The sequence below is a fragment of the Nycticebus coucang genome, chromosome X (genome assembly GCF_027406575.1).
Source record: "Nycticebus coucang isolate mNycCou1 chromosome X, mNycCou1.pri, whole genome shotgun sequence".
Taxonomy (NCBI): Eukaryota; Metazoa; Chordata; class Mammalia; order Primates; family Lorisidae; genus Nycticebus; species Nycticebus coucang.
This window is the reverse complement of record NC_069804.1, coordinates 164,693,000-164,709,251: the sequence shown is the minus strand read 5'-3', so window position 1 is coordinate 164,709,251 and position 16,252 is coordinate 164,693,000. Positions and strand designations below refer to the sequence as shown.

The window sequence follows — 16,252 nt, the reverse complement described above, 5'->3', positions numbered from 1 at the left end:
ACACTCTCTATAATGCCTTTATGACTTATTGCTGCCCCAATCCATTCCCACAATGCCTGATGATTTCCTAAGCCCAGTGAACACTTCCAGCCCACTGCAGTGGACACTCCTATCCTTCTCCTTGTGGCCATCCCCTTGATGCCACAGTACTACTCCTACTTGGTTTGGATCTCTCCCTACCCATATCCTCAACCAGATAATTGTCTTTTTTTGCAGTTTTTGGCTGGGGCCGGGTTCAAACCTGTCACCTCCGGTATATGGGGCTGGTGCCCTACTCCTTTGAGCCACAGGCACCGCCCGGATAATTGTCTTTTGTAGCTCTCTTGCCAGTTCTCTTTGCAGGACCGAGAGGATATATAGGTGTCAACCACAGTGCCCATGGATTACTGCAGTCCCCTCCTAACTGATGTCCCTGCTTCATGCTGTGGCCCCCTACATCTGTGCGCAGAAGAGCAGCTAGAGGGATCCCATGAAGGCTCCAAACCCTTCAGGGGACTTCATACATCATGTACAGTAAAAGCCAAAGAACTTACAGTGCCCTACAAGTCCGCACACAGCCTGAATTCTTATTATCTCTGTGACCATTTCCTGCTATTCTCTCTCTCACTTCTGCTCTAATCGCTTTTCTTTTCTTTTCTTTTTTCTTTTATTGTTGGGGATTCATTGAGGGTACAATAAGCCAGGTTACACTGATTGCAATTGTTAGGTAAAGTCCCTCTTGCAATCACGTCTTGCCCCCATAAAGTGTGACACACACCAAGGCCCCACCCCCCTCCCTCCGTCCCTCTTTCTGCTCCCCCCATAACCTTAATTGTCATTAATTGTCCTCATATCAAAATTGAGTACATAGGATTCATGCTTCTCCATTCTTGTGATGCTTTACTGAGAATAATGTCTTCCACGTCCATCCAGGTTAATACGAAGGATGTAAAGTCTCCATTTTTTTTAATAGCTGAATAGTATTCCATATACCACATATACCACAGCTTGTTAATCCATTCCTGGGTTGGTGGGCATTTAGGCTGTTTCCACGTTTTGGCGATTGTAAATTGAGCTGCGATAAACAGTCTAGTTAAGTACATTGGCCACACTCTTGCCTCACAAATCTGTGCAGGCTGTTCCATGTTTCTGGATGGCTCCTCCACAAAAATCTGACTGATTAACTTTAATATATCCTTCTAGATTTGCTCAACTATTAATTTCCAATAAGGCTTACGCTGACCTTCCTATTTAAAAATGCAATCCATTCTCTTTCCCTGCTATACTTTTCCATAGCATTTATTACCTTTCAGCACATTATGTATTTTATTATGTTTTATGTTTATTGCCTCCCTTTTCCTCTTGCTGTGAAAAAATTATCTCTACAGGCGCAGCGCCCATGGCTCAAAGGAGTAGAGCGCTGGCCCCATATGCTGGAAGTGGTGGGTTCAAACCCAGCCCTGGCCAAAAACTGCACAAAAAAAAAAAAAATTACCTCTACAGGGTCACGATACTTGACTCTTTCATCCACTAATTACAAGTGTCCAGAAAAGTGTCTGGCTCATTTCTAATACTAAAAATATTTAGTAAATGAATGAATAAATGTAATATGTATGGCAGAATAACTGGCAAAAATAAGCAATGAGTAAGTGGTAGTGATGATTATCAAAGAATTCTGTAATAAATCACCACTGGGCTCAAAAAGGGAGTCAATACAGAAGACACGCGCTCGCCATCACTAAAACATCACGTACTCCCAGGAACTTCCCTCTTTCATACACAAAATTAATCCCTGGGTGGAATAACTACTGACTGGCCTGAGGCCAGTCCTGATGCTGGCTGAATGTTTTGTTTGCACTGTCTGTGTTTTGGTGCTGAATGTTTTGTTTGCACTGTCTGTGTTTCCATGGAACCCCTGAGCACGCGCAGAACCCCATCCCTCAAGCTATTTTCCCGAGGCCTTTCTAGAAGGTTCTGAGCCTTGATGGGAGGAGCCATGACATCTCCACCCACTACCTCCTATTGGCCACCGTAGCCCACGTGCCTGCCCACTGCACAGTCATTGGCTGGATGGAGGGGGCGGGGCCTGCACAAGCCCGTGCTTAGAAGTGGAAGTTGAGGGGGGCACTGGGTAAGATGGGCAGCCAGGGCGTCGTTGGCGCTCGTGAGGCTGCTCACTAGCCATTGGGTCTCATAGCACAGTTTGAGGAAGAGACACAGGAGGCGAGTTACTGAGGGGCCTCTTTGACCTTAAGGTTTCCCTACAGGGGAGGCCTGTGCTTCGTCTGATACACGAGGTGCCCACTCCAGCGGTGACGGAACCATGTTGAGGTTTCTAGGCCACATTTTATCCTTCTTCAGGAGGAGGGCAAGCCGTGCTCAGACCCGATGCCTGCCACAACTGGAGTTCTTGGAAGGTACCCTCTGTGTGTCCCTTTGCACCCCCACCCCAAGCAAGATACCTCCCCACAGGGGCTCTCCTCATCCTTGGCGGGAGGTGGGGATTCAGGCAAATACTACCTAGTGGCTTGCCTCCATCTTGTGTGTTCAGGGGAGAATATCTTGAGTCCCTGAGTCCCCGAGCTAGGCTTGTGTGGACCCAAACCCCGAACTCTAATGTCTGTTTCAAGCAGGGAGGTGCTGACCAAGAAGGTTCTGAGGGCTGTAGTGCCTCTGTGTTTCCACAGAAGGTCGTGGAGAAACACAGAAGCTGTACAGATCCCTATTCATTTTTCCAGTAGGCCTGGAACTCCGCAATTTGAGGGACAATTTGGTCTTCTATCACAAACGGGCATGTGTTTGAAGCCAAGGGGGAAGAGTTATTATCTGGTCTCGTAGGTGAGCAGGGAACCGGTTGTGCAGGCACACTGCCACGGTCAGATCCTTGTGCGGAACTTAAGGAAAGAAAAGTGGATGCAGTTTCAGGGTAGCTTTAAATTTACAGATAACGTTTTTGTGCTTTTTCTGATGAGAGGTTTAAGCATCTGACCGGGCGCCGTAACTCGCGCCTGGAATCCTGGCACTTTGGGAAGCTTAGGTGGGAGGATGGCTGGAAGCCAGAGGTTTGAGAAGCATAGGGAGGCCTCATCTCTTACCACCCACCCCCAAATTGCTGGAAATGGTGGTGTGTCCTTTTTATTTCCAGCGGCTTGGGAGGCTGAGGCAGGGAGAATCACTTGAGCCCAGGAGTTTGAGGAGGCAGTGAGCTATAGTGACATCACTGCACTCCAGCCTAGGCAACAGAGCGAGATTCTGTCTCAAAAAAAAAGATATATATAATATATAAATAATATATGTTTATATGTTTATAATAGTTATATTATTTAATATTTATTTATAACATATTGTATAATATAAATTATATAAATATAAAAAATATATTTTTATTATATTTATATAATTTATATCGTATATATTATATATTTTATATAAATATATCTTAATATTATATGTTAATATTATATATTTATATCATTTATAAAATTTATATTATATAAGTTTATAATATTTTTATATAAATAATATATATTACATAATTATACACAATATAATAATGTGTGTGTGTATATATATATATATATATATATAAAATCTGTAGAACCTACTGGTTAGATTAGTAGTAATGATGAAGGGATATAACAGTGGAACTTAAGGACTCTGAATATGTAGATATGAGAATCGCTGCTAACATTTACACTCTAATTGTGTAATGCACTCACAGCTTTGGACAGTTGCCATTTGTGTCTGTTAATATTCACAACAAACCTATTAGGCAGAAATTTTAATCCTTGATTAACAGCTGAAAACAGGGTCAGAGAAGTTAATAAATATGCCCACACACATGGTCAGTGTAGGACTCAATTTGTAATGAATATTTGCATGTGAGATTAACTAATGTGACCTTTGTTTACTTATCTCATAGATGAAATGGAGTTGAAAACCATGCAAGGAGTTGTGACAAGTTTTTTTACTGATTATGGCTTCATTAATGAGTCCATCTATTTCAGTACTGATGTTGTGACTCACAATATGCCTATAACGGTTGGGCAGAAAGTTATGGCAGTGGTTGAAGAAGTCAAAACGTCTCATTCACTGAAAGCGCTCAGAGTAAGATTTGCATGAATTTGGGGATTGTCTCTTATCCTCATGGGCTTTCACTCTTTCCTCTCTTGTATTAATCCAACACCTCTAATGTGACCTGCAGGTGAATGTAAACTGGAATATGATGTACCACTTTTCTGAAGCTGTAGATTCTTCTGTTCAAATATATGTAGTGATTTCTGTTTTAAAATATAAAAATTATCTCGTTTTAGTATTTATACAGTGTGATTTAAACTGATAATTATTAGGCTCTATATAATCATATATTTCTTTTCTTCAGGTTAGAAAATATTTTCTTTCGTATGCATTCATAGCAGTGGAATTACTATGTCAAGCAACATGCATTTTAAACATTTTATTTTATGTGCATTTTATCCCTTTTTCCTTTTTAAAAATTTTAATAGGTTTAGAAGGTACAAGGTGAATTTTGTAGTGAAGAAGTCTGGGCTATTACATTTTAAGCATTTTAAAAATTGGTTTTGTGAGATATAATTTATATGCCAAAAATTCCTTTAAGAGACAATTCAGTAACTTTTTGTACATTTAAAGAGTCATATAAATATCACTTCAAAGCAAGTATTTACATTTCAATAGCTATTATCAAATTATTCTTTAGCTATATTGTACTAGATTCTATCCACGGTGGGCTGTGAGCCTGCTTGTTTGCCCATATTGTCAAGGGTAGGAATATTATTAGTCTGAAATTTTGACAAATATTAGTATTGAAAAGCAATCTCCTGATTTTATTTGGAGCTTCTTTAAGTCTTAATGAGATGACAACAATTGTCCGTCTTTGAGCTATTTATACAATAGGGACATTACAGCTATTACTATGTTAGTAAACTTAGATCTTTCTTAAGAAAATCAGTATAGGAACTCCTTGTATTATCTTCTCTAATACCATCTTTTTATTTTTCTGTTTAATGATTTTGCAGTTTTATTTAGATTTAATTTGCCTACTCTGCAGTTCACCCATTTGACAAGTACAGTCCTATGATTTCTAGTTTGTTCAGAGTTGTGCAACCATTACCATGAACAATTTTATTTATTTATTTATTTTTTTTGTAGAGACAGAGTCTCACTTTATGGCCCTTGGTAGAGTGCCGTGGCCTCACACAGCTCACAGCAACCTCCAACTCCTGGGCTTAAGCGATTCTCTTGCCTCAGCCTCCCGAGTAGCTGGGACTACAGGCGCCCGCCACAACGCCCGGCTATTTTTTGGTTGCAGTTTGGCCGGGGCCGGGTTTGAACCCGCCACCCTCGGTATATGGGGCCGGCGCCTTACCGACTGAGCCACAGGCGCTGCCCTACCATGAACAATTTTAGAACATTTTCATCCCCGCAAAAGGAAGCTCCACGACCATTAGTAGTCATTTGTGATTTCTTTCCTCTCCCCTACCTGCCCTTCCAAGGGTCCCCACCTAGCCCCAGATAATGAATGACTTACCTATTTCTGCCTTTGTATTTCCATGTTCTGGACATCTTAAAAAATATTCTTCCTATCTAACTATAATTATATATCCTTTAACCGACATCTCCCTACCTCTTTTTTCCTCCCTAAACACCCAAGCTTCTGGTAGCCACCAGTCAATTCATGAGATCAATACTTTTTGATTCCACATAGGAGTGAGATCATACAGTATTTTTCTTATGTGCCTGGCTTATTTCACTTAACATAATGTTTGCTAAGTTTGTCCATGTTGTTGCAAATGACAGGATTTTGTTCTTTTTAATGGCTGAATCATATTCAATTGTGTATGTATACCTTATTTTCTGTATCCATTCATCAGTTGAGGGACACATAGGTTGATTCCATATCTTGGACATTGTGAATAGCCCTGCAATAAGCATGGGAGTGCAGGTATCTCTTTGACATACTGATTTAATTCCCCTTGGATAAATCCTCAGTAGTAAGATTGCTGGATAATATGATAGTTCATTTCTTAAAATTTTGAGGAACCTCCGTGCTGTTTTGCATAATGTCTGTACACATTTACATTCCCACCAACAGTGTATAAGGGTTTCCTTCGCTCTACATCTTCGTCAAAACTTGTCTTCATCAAAACTTGTCATCTTTGGTGTTTTTAACAGTATCTATTCTAACAGGTGTGAAATGGTATCTCAATGTGGTTTCGATTTGCATTTCCTTGGTGATTAGTGATAGTAAGCATGTTTTTAATATGCATTTTGGACATTTCTAGGTCTTCTTTGAAAAATGTCTATTTAGGTCTTTTGTCTATTTTTTATAGGGTTATTAGTTTTCTGGCTATTGAATTGTTTGAATTCCTTACATATTTGAATATTAATTACTTGTCGGATAGATGGTCTCCAAACTTTTTCTCCCACTTTGCAGCTTTTCTCATCACTTTTTTGTTTCCTTTGCTGCGCAGAAGCTTTTTAGTTGGATGTAGTCTCATTTGTCTATTTTTTTCACTTTTGTCCGGGCCGGGCTCGAACCCACCACCCCCGTACACGGGGCTGGTGCCCTACTCCTTGAGCTGCAGGAGCTGCCCTCATTTGTCTATTTTTACTTTTGTCACCTTTCCTTTTGAGGTCACATCCAAAAACTTACTGCCCAGAACAATGCCATAGGGCTTTCCCCCCATGTTTACTTCTAGTAGTTTCATACTTCGGGGACTTACATTTAAGACAATAAATCACTTTGAGCCAATTAGACATACAGTGAAAGATTAAAGGTCTAATTTCATTCTTCTGCATTTGAATATCCAGTTATCCTGACATTGTTTATTAAAGAGACTGTTCTTCCCCCATTGTGTATTCTGGGTCCCTTTGTTGAAAATCAGTCAATTGTAAATACGTGGAGTATTTCTGGGCTCTCTGTTTTCGTCCATTGGTTGGTGTGTCTGTTTTTATTCCAATAGTCTGCTGTTAATAGCCTTGTAGTATAATTTGAAGTCAGATAGTGTGATGTTTCCAGCTTTGTTCTTTTTACTGAATGTTACTTTGTCTAATTGGAATCTCTGTGGTTTTATACAAATTTTAGTTTTTTTTCTATTTCTGTGAAGAATGTCATTGGTATCTTGATAGGGATTGCATTAAATCTGTAGGTCAAGTTAGGAGTATGGAAATTTCAACAATATTTTTTCTTACGGTACTTTTTCTTCTAGTGCTTTTTCTCCTGCAATCCTTTTACCCACTTCTTCTATCATCTTGGTCAAAACAGAGATCCCAGTTTGATGTTGCTCAAGAATCCAGGTCTTCACTTCCTGCACCACCTCCAGCCACTTTGGAGGTTTCCTGTCATTGCCTTCTTCTGTCGTGGCATCTGAAGAACCTTTTCCACCTGTTGCCTTCAGTATATGAAAATCATTTTGACATTTTCCAAGGGATTTCCCAATAATTTTTATAAATTAGATTGCTAGTTCCCACCTAAAGTGTACAAAGAGAACTACATTGTTCTACATTGGCTGAAAATGTTTTCATTGCAAGTTAATTGTAAGTTCAGCAATACAAAATACATATTCCAAGGTATTATTTTGCATACAGATATCATTATTGCTTTCTAGAGTTACATTTTTAACACATAAGCATAAATAAAAGAATTAAAAACATTTATATAGATAGGGAATTAGTACTACCCATGGAAACTGCACATTTTTATTTTTCCCTCAAAAGTCCAGACCCCCAAACTGCGCATTATATGTGGCAAAATGTGTTGTAAATATACCTATTTCTTTTCTCTTTTGGTTTCCATTTACATGGACTATCTCTTTTCTCCCCTTCACCTGTAGTCATGAGTGTCCTTTAGGGTGTAGTCTGTCTCTTATGGGCACCTTAAAGCTAGGTCTTGTTTTCTTATCTATTCAACCACTGTATTTTAGAGAATTGACTCCATTTATATTCAAGGTATTTAGTGACAGGTAAGGGTTTATTATCGTCATTTCATTAATTGTTTTCTACTTATTTGGTAGATCTTCCTTTCCTTTCTTCGTCTCTTACTATCTTTCATTGTAGTTAACAATTTTTCTCTAATACTGTGTTTTGATTTCTTACTCCTTCAGCAGTAAACCTGGCAAGAAAGTCTTTTTTTGTGGTCCATAAGCCTGTGAACACTGTAGCCATTGCAGCACTAGGGGGTGCTGTAAGCACAGGATTGCAACAGCAAATGCTGCATCACATAGCTATTGAGGCTGACTGACACCTTGCCAGGCTGGAATCCAACCCCCCATCAATCAGTTTTGCTGTCACTGTGGTTATTCTGAGCACTAGGCCGCTGGAGCCACCCAGTACAGATGAGGGCCAGAATCGAGTCCTATTAACTGTGTCTGAAGATTCCTGTCTGGTGCCATGAGGAATCTAGAGGTTCAGTCCACAGGTACCTTCCTGTAGGTAGGAGTTACGGGCATTTGTGCAGTGCTGGGTTTTGAAATGACATGCCAAATATTGTGTTCTCAGGCTATTATTTAACTTCTCTGTCATTTCTCCGGGTGGATGGTGTCTTTCCCCCTGCTGCGCTGCTGGGGGTTAGGGAGGAGTGATGTGGATTATGGAAAACTGTCCTTTCTACCCTCTTCAAAGCATCTTTTCTTATTATTGTGCTGTAACCAGATACTGTGAACTCTAACCTGGTTTTTTTGGCTCATGAAAGTATTTTTATGAAGTATAGTTATTCGAATTGATGTTTTTGCTGGGGGAATGGTCACATGAAAGTCCTGTTCCACCATCTTGCTCATTTCCTTCTCCATCTGTTTAATATTTATATACTATAAATATGCCCATCTTGTCCATGTGGCTTTTGGGTTCAGAAAGACTCCTTAGAGAAGGTAATTCCAATATATAATTTACTACATACACATATACTATTCATTTAGCTTTTTTGAAAGTTACTGGTTTACTTACATCTAAACAAGCAGCCTGGGTTTGATTTAGGTGTGCAGACTTGAGAGAAGGATCCATATCTTGTTTCATTCATGGCTGTCCAGTTGTCTCTTACCATTAATTGGATAATCCACTTTGCTTCTATTGTATTGAAATGCTATGTCTATCATACAAGCATGGAATCTGTCTTCACTTGTTATTGGGTGGTGGTATTTGTACAAGAAAGAAAAACAAAATCAGAGAGTGGGAGTTTGATAGGAAACAGTGGGCAAAGATTTATCCTGCAGTATGTGTGTGAGCTAGTGAGGAGTCAAACAGATCAGAGGGTGCAATGGGTTATCACTTGTATACTGACAGAAGTGGTGATAGATACACAGATGAGAGGTTGGTGTTCATTCATGTATGTCAGTAAATGAGAAGGAAATAAACATGAGATTGGTATCAACTGCAAAGACACCAGTTGAGAAATGGGAATAGCAGTGAACTCAGCTATTTAGAAAACCACCTATTAGGTACAGTGCACACTATCTTAGTGAAAGGCACACGTATAACTTTGACTCGATCTGTGCAAAAACAAAGTATGTAAACAAAACGTGTACCTCCTAATATTCTGAAATTAAAAAAAATTAAAAGATAAATAAAATACTATGGAGGAGAAATATTAGGGTTTGAATACATTGGCAAAGCAAAAAGTAATAATAATAAAATAAAATAGAATGAGTGGCTCCAAAAGTAAAATAAAATAAATCCTGCACCAGTTCAGGCCAAAAACAAAAGAAAAAATCATGAAAAATACTTTACAACTCAGTGACTCAAGTTTTCAGCAGAAATCTTTGAAGAACAAATTCTAATCTTAGGTGTTTATTCTTATAGGCAAGTAGGCAATATGTTAGGATATAAGCTAACTTTCTATAAATTGAGGCATATTCATTCATTGGGATGCCATATTACTTTTTCAGTGATCTCTCATTTATTTAAAATGTTCACATTTATTATGTGATAACTTTAATACTAAAGGCAATGTTAATTTGATTTTAAAATAGGGCACCTATTTTAAATTTGTGCATAGAAAAAAACTTAGGATCAGGGTTAATACTCAAATGTAGTCAAGGTGGTGTCGAGGTGATGGAATGTGAATTAGGGGTATTCGCTTTTTGCTTTGGTGCTTTTCCTTTGGTACTTTTACTGTAATGAACATGCATATTATTTGTGTAATTTAAAAAAATATATAAAATTGGGAATATTACACTTCCAGTGAGCAAAAAGGTTTGTATGCCTCTCTATTGTAGATAAATTAAAGCCCTAATTGACTTGGTATTTTTAGAAACCCTACCTCAGTTGAGGCTATTTTTTTAAGCATTGTGTTATGCTTCTGTCCTTCAGGCCTGTATTTTCAGTGTTACGATTTTGTTCTCTGTTCTCTTAACATGTGTTACATTTTCTGTCTTTCTGATCTTGCCCCACCCCTCCATCCTTTGCTTGGTTAAATCTTTCTCTTATTTCACAGCCCACCTCAAGTCTGACTTCTTTCAGGTCATGCTCCTATTTTCTCCAAGTTTGAAATTTTCTCCCTCCTGTGATTTGCAAATACCATTTTTGAAATGTTTACATATTCTTTATCACAACTTGATTATGACTAGATACCTTTTTTATTTATTCTCACTTAATTGTTTATTACTAGAGGACAAGGACAATATATATATTTTTATCTTTGAACCCAATACTGCTAGTGGATTAAACTTCAGTACACAATTAATGTTTTAAATACATTTTAACAATATAGGAAACAGGCATAATTTTTACAATTATCTCATCTCTACCATCCATTTGGCATGTGACTTATATTTCTATTTCTAATGTAATAATAGTTGTTTAAAAGACTTTTCGAACACCAATGACTTAATCATATACATTTCCATTTTATAATTTGTATTGTTTTTGAAGTAACAGTTTGTTCATCTTCCAGGTGGATGTTATGTCGGATCATCATGGTGGAGTTAGCTCATCAGACCCAGAGACCAGAATTATAATCGGTTATGTTACTTGCATAAAGAAAGATACTATTCACCTTAATAAGAACATCGAATTCCCTATTAACATTGTTGCTGAAGGTATGATTTGCATTCTCAGAAAAATGTAATTCTTAATTTTTGAGGGGATTTTAGTACTAGGGCTGCTCTTATCATGTACTTGGATCCAGTCAATGACTCATCAATATTAGAGGTGGGCTTTCAGAATTGAAAATGATATATAATATTGTGACAAATAGGTAATGCTTACCAAAATGTCTATCATTTATTATGAGTTAATTTGTTAAATGAAGTCAGTAATGTCTGGTCATGTTTTTTGTTCATGTAAGTTTTTGATTTTTAATCAATGAAAAGATCCTACATGTATACAGGGATATTATGTTTTATATACTCCTAATGTTTCAAAATTAAGATGGGAGATAGCCTTGTACCTTTCTCTTTGTGTGTGTTTTTATTGCTGAATTTTATTTGTATTCAGCAAATATGTTCCTACACTTAGTTGTACCTAAGACAAACTTTGTTTTTACTATTTTGATCTATTGTAGCTGGCATATAGCTTGATTACAATTACAAAAGGGGCGATAAGCTAAAGCTCCACCACACAGCTTGCTTTTTAATTTTCTTGAGTGTAAAACCAGAACTCTGACATGATTTTTGTTTTAAGATGTTCACTCTGTTTGAAGAGATTTTGTGGGGCAAGGGTGTAGTCAGGAACTCAGGTCGGAGAACATTGTAATATCCCTGGTGGGAGCTGATGGAGATTTGAATTAAGTTTTAGAAGTGGAGGATCTTGGGATTGATTTTATACCCTTGATGTATTTTGAAGTAAGAGATGAAAGTAGTGCCTGAGATATTGGACCTTTGGTGTGAAGGAAAGATAAGTGAAAAGATAACCCCAATGGTTTTGATTTGAGCAGCAATACCAGGGCTGGCATTACCAATTTCACATGTAGATGACTGAGATAAGCACTACGTGATGAATGAGAAGAATAGCGGTTACTCAGCTTTATATATGTTAAATTGCTGTAGACATGTGGATAATTGAATCTGACATTGGTTAGAGCTGGAGGTATGCACATTTCTGAGTTATCAGCCCATAGATATGCTCTAGACCCACGCCAAAGAAATGCATGCACATAAACACACAGAGGGAAGAGATCTAGCACTGTGTCTTGTGTCATTCTACAATGCTGAGTCCTAGGGCATAGAAATGTTTCACTTTGTTGATACTGCCAGTTGTTTGGAGTGGTCATACAAATTTACATTCCCACTTGGAGTGTTTGAGATTTCCGGTTGCTCCAGATCCGTTCAGGTAACTTTGTTATCCTATGACTTACTTGTTGCTTATTGTATAATTCCCTTTGAAACTCTGTGTTTATAACCATGAAATGTAAGGTGTATATTTAAGCATCCATCAGCTGACTACAACACCTGGGGAAAGTGATTCATTCTTAGAATAGCAGTATTTCCTGGTGCTGCTGCTATCACTAATGCTAGTCAACATTTATGTGGTGGTTATTCTGTGATAGTCCTTATTCTGTGAGTTTTACACATCAATTAATTCTCACGGAAACTCTATATCACAAAGACTTTTATTGTGCTTCTCATTTTATAGGTGAAGAAGCAAAGTCACAGAGAGGACAAGCACTTTGACCAAGATTGTGGAATGAGCAAGTGGCAGAGTCAGGGTTTAAATGCAGGCAGCCAGGTTCAAACTTGTATTCTTACATATGCACTTGACTGCCACCCTAAGGAGTTGTGATTATGACCAATTATTTAATGAATCCTGTGCTGGTGTTTTCTTAGATTGGCCACGTTGCATAGTCGACGCTTTTTCCCATTTGACTTTGTTAATCAGTTGAGGAACATCAATGCTTAACAGATTATATAAACTTCTTTTCTGACAGAAAGAGTTATAGTGCATTTGTTTAAACATGTTGAAAATTTACCTTAGATGCAGCACAAGCTATATTAAGGTATTACAATGTCGAAGTAACTTGTGTAAATGATAATCATACACAAATTTCTCCCTGGTGGTTTTAGGTTTTGTGCCTTACAAGGGTGACTGGTTAGAAGTTGAGTGTTCCATTGATCCTGATACCTCAGAACTCAAGCCATTCTCAGTAAGGCCTGTGAGCTGTAAGCACGTGGATGAGGTAATTTGTTTCTGTGAAGCATTTGTCATTAGTTTCTGCCAAACATTCCCTTAGTGATAGTTTTCGTGTCTGGGATTCTCTTGAGTGGTAGGGAATCTAGAAAATACAAACAAATATATTCTTTGCCACAAAGGAACCTAATTTCTTATTGAAAAGGCAGGCCTTCTGAAAAGAAATAGTTAGAAAATAATGTAGAACAAGCATATAATTACATTCTAAATTTTGTATTTGATTTGATATTAGAATGCTCTGAGAACAATAGGAAGAAAAACAATTTGAGTGCTAGAAAAATGTGGGACTTGAGCTTACCACCACAAACTGGCTATTTATTTACGTATCTGAGTCCCATAATACATAGGAAATTAAGTGAAATAGAAGGTAATGGACAATTATGGGTCCATCACCATATTTATAGCAAAGTTACTCATCAGAGACCTAGGCCACATCCCTAGAGCATCTGACTTAATTAGTCTGAGGTGGGGGTCTGGGGATAGGTATTCTTATAAAGCACTCCTGGTGTTGCCAATGTGCTCACCAGGTTGGGATTCATTAATTTGAATGTAATAACCAGGTTGGAGCCAGAGTTAGTAGGTGCAGCACTTATCACATTTTATGATGCTTTTTCATAATCATTTATTCATTGCATAATCATTATTTATGCTTATAGGTCTGTATCACCAATCTACAAGGAAGAAATGGGGTGATCGATGATACCATCTTTTTCACCCTGGATTCTGTGAAACTTCCCTGTGGATATGTACCTCAAAGATTAGACTTTGTCAATGTAGTCATGGTGGAGAGCATACAGTCTTGCTTTATTTGGAGAGCAGTTTCTGTCACTCCCGTGCAAAGGTAATAACGAACATTTTCATTCTCTGTTCATCTTTTCTTCTGTGGGCACTGAAGGGGCTCGTTTAATTGCAAAACTTAGCTTGGTAAGCCTAAGCAATATTTTAAATATGACTTATCTGGTAAATCCAATCAAGATACTCTCTAGTTCACTTGGGACCATGAAGACACTTTAGGAAAGTGTGTTGTCAGTTAAAAAATATGCTACAGCTGGCTAGTTACTGTAGGGAGGAGTTCTTGGAAGCAGCACTGCAAATTAATTTAAATTCCTTGTTTTTCATTCCCAGGAGTGGCTTCCGGGATGGCAGTGGCCTGGGTCGTCCTTAGAGTGACCCTCAGAGGCAAAGCATTTACCTGAGGAGGCAGCACGACCAGCATGTTAAAGACACTGATTTAAAGTTACAGTTTGCATTACCTACAGTATTTGTTATGTTTATTATTTAACTATTCTTCCTCATGTTTGAATGTCATCTCCAAGGTAGCAGGATGTCTTTTGTTCTATTTTTTGTCATTAATGCATCACCATGCACTTGAAATAGTGCCCATCACATCCTAGGGGAAGAATAAATGTTAATCAGTTCAATAAATGATCAGAGCAGCAATGATGTTTAGCTGTGGTTTGTTGATCACTCATTCCCTAGGAGTAAATGTTGGGCAACTCATTAACACTTCAGTTAATTATTAAAACAAAGACTCCGAATCTGCTATACATAGGCCTCTTTGACCCACTTTGTTGGAGAGGTGCAGCCCATCTGCAGAATGAACAAGGGTCAAACATAGTAACCCTCAAAGGAAGGGGAAGCTTCTTATCCACTGGGACAGATGGTACTAAAATTTCAGGAGTACACCCGTGAAACTTCTGGCTTTGCTCTAACAGAGTATTTAACCAAATAACTGAGCTAAGGTAGCAGTCCCCAACCTTTTTGGCACCAGGGACCAGTGTTAGGGAAGACAATTTTTCTCACCGGACTGGGTGGGGGAGTGGTTTTGATATGAATTTGTGAGCAATTGATTTATTATGGTCTGTGTGCAGTCAAACCTCTCTGCTAATGATAATCTGTATTTGCAGCCGCTCTCCAGTGTTAGCATCACCACCTCTGCTCCATCTCACATCACCAGGCACAGTGGTTCTCAATCTTCCTAATGCCGTGATGTAGTGATGTATTTTCATTGTTACAACGGGGTCGTGACCCACAGGTTGAGAACCGCTGCATTAGACTCTCAGAAGGACCACACAGCATAGATCCCTCACATGTGTAGTTTACAGTAGGGTTTGAGCTCCTCTTAGAACTAATGTCACTGCTGATGTGACAGGCAGAGTTCAGGTGGTGATGTAAGTAACAGGGGCAGCTGTAAAAACATGACACTTTGCTCACTTGCTCATCACTCACCTCCTACTGTGTGGCCCAGTTCCTAACATACCACAGACAAGTACCCATCTGTGGCCCAGGGCTTAGGGACCACAGGCCTAGGGGAAGGGACATATTCAGATCTTTGGGAATCACCGGAAAGCGGGTGTGAGTTCACCCCCAGTCCCCGGATTCATAAATATACCATAACTCCCCTTCCTGTAATAAATAGAGTTGAGTCCTCAGTTTGCTTTATAGGTCCAGTGAAAGCTACCAATCATCCAGTGATTAATTTTCCACTTTAGAGCAACATAGGAGGAGTGAGCATCCTGTAGGACAGTTTTTTTTTTTTTTGCAGTTTTTGGCCGGGGCTGGGTTTGAACCCGCCACCTCCAGCATATGGGGCTGGCGCCCTACTCCTTTGAGCCACAGGTGCCGCCCTAGGACAGTGTTTTTTAACCTTTTCTGTTTCATAGCACATTTGAACCTATAGTTAAATTTCTGCGGCACACATAAATTATGTTGATCAATAAAAATGAGCAAAAAAAGAATATACTTTGCTTTGAACTTCTTTCAAAAATAACTATCTTTAAAAACTTTCACTGCACAACCTAAAATCCTCTCACAGTACACTGGCACATTGGATGAAAATCACTGTTACAGAGTTTAGAATTTCACTCAATGGTTCACTCCAGAAATACTCACTGAATCCCTTTTGATGCCAGGCATTGTTCTAGACAGTGAAGTTTATAACCTTGAAAAGACAAAATTTTGAGCCCTAATAGGAACTTGCATTTTGTTCATCCCCTGCCCCATGACTTCCTGACCCATGCAGCAGTAGCTCTTAGCATAGAAAGGGGCAAGTCAGAGGTATTACAGTCCCAGGTCCCTGTGAAAGTCATCATTCAACAGTAGCCCCACACCTTGTGGGAATTCAAGTCCACCATTG

The 16,252-nt window shown here is 38.7% G+C and overlaps 1 protein-coding gene across 1 annotated transcript in view; it reads left to right on the top strand.

Annotated features, from left to right (window-relative positions):
• Positions 1-14,532, top strand: part of CT55 (cancer/testis antigen 55) — a 43,954-nt gene extending 29,422 nt beyond the window's left edge. The window contains exons 2-7 of the mRNA XM_053580123.1: positions 2,247-2,396; positions 3,902-4,086; positions 10,886-11,030; positions 12,993-13,105; positions 13,773-13,957; positions 14,242-14,532. Of these exons, the coding sequence (XP_053436098.1) occupies positions 2,303-2,396; positions 3,902-4,086; positions 10,886-11,030; positions 12,993-13,105; positions 13,773-13,957; positions 14,242-14,281 (762 nt within the window). The 5' untranslated portion in view covers positions 2,247-2,302 and the 3' untranslated portion in view covers positions 14,282-14,532. The remainder of the gene's footprint in view (positions 1-2,246; positions 2,397-3,901; positions 4,087-10,885; positions 11,031-12,992; positions 13,106-13,772; positions 13,958-14,241) is intronic.
• Positions 14,533-16,252: the final 1,720 nt, after the last annotated feature.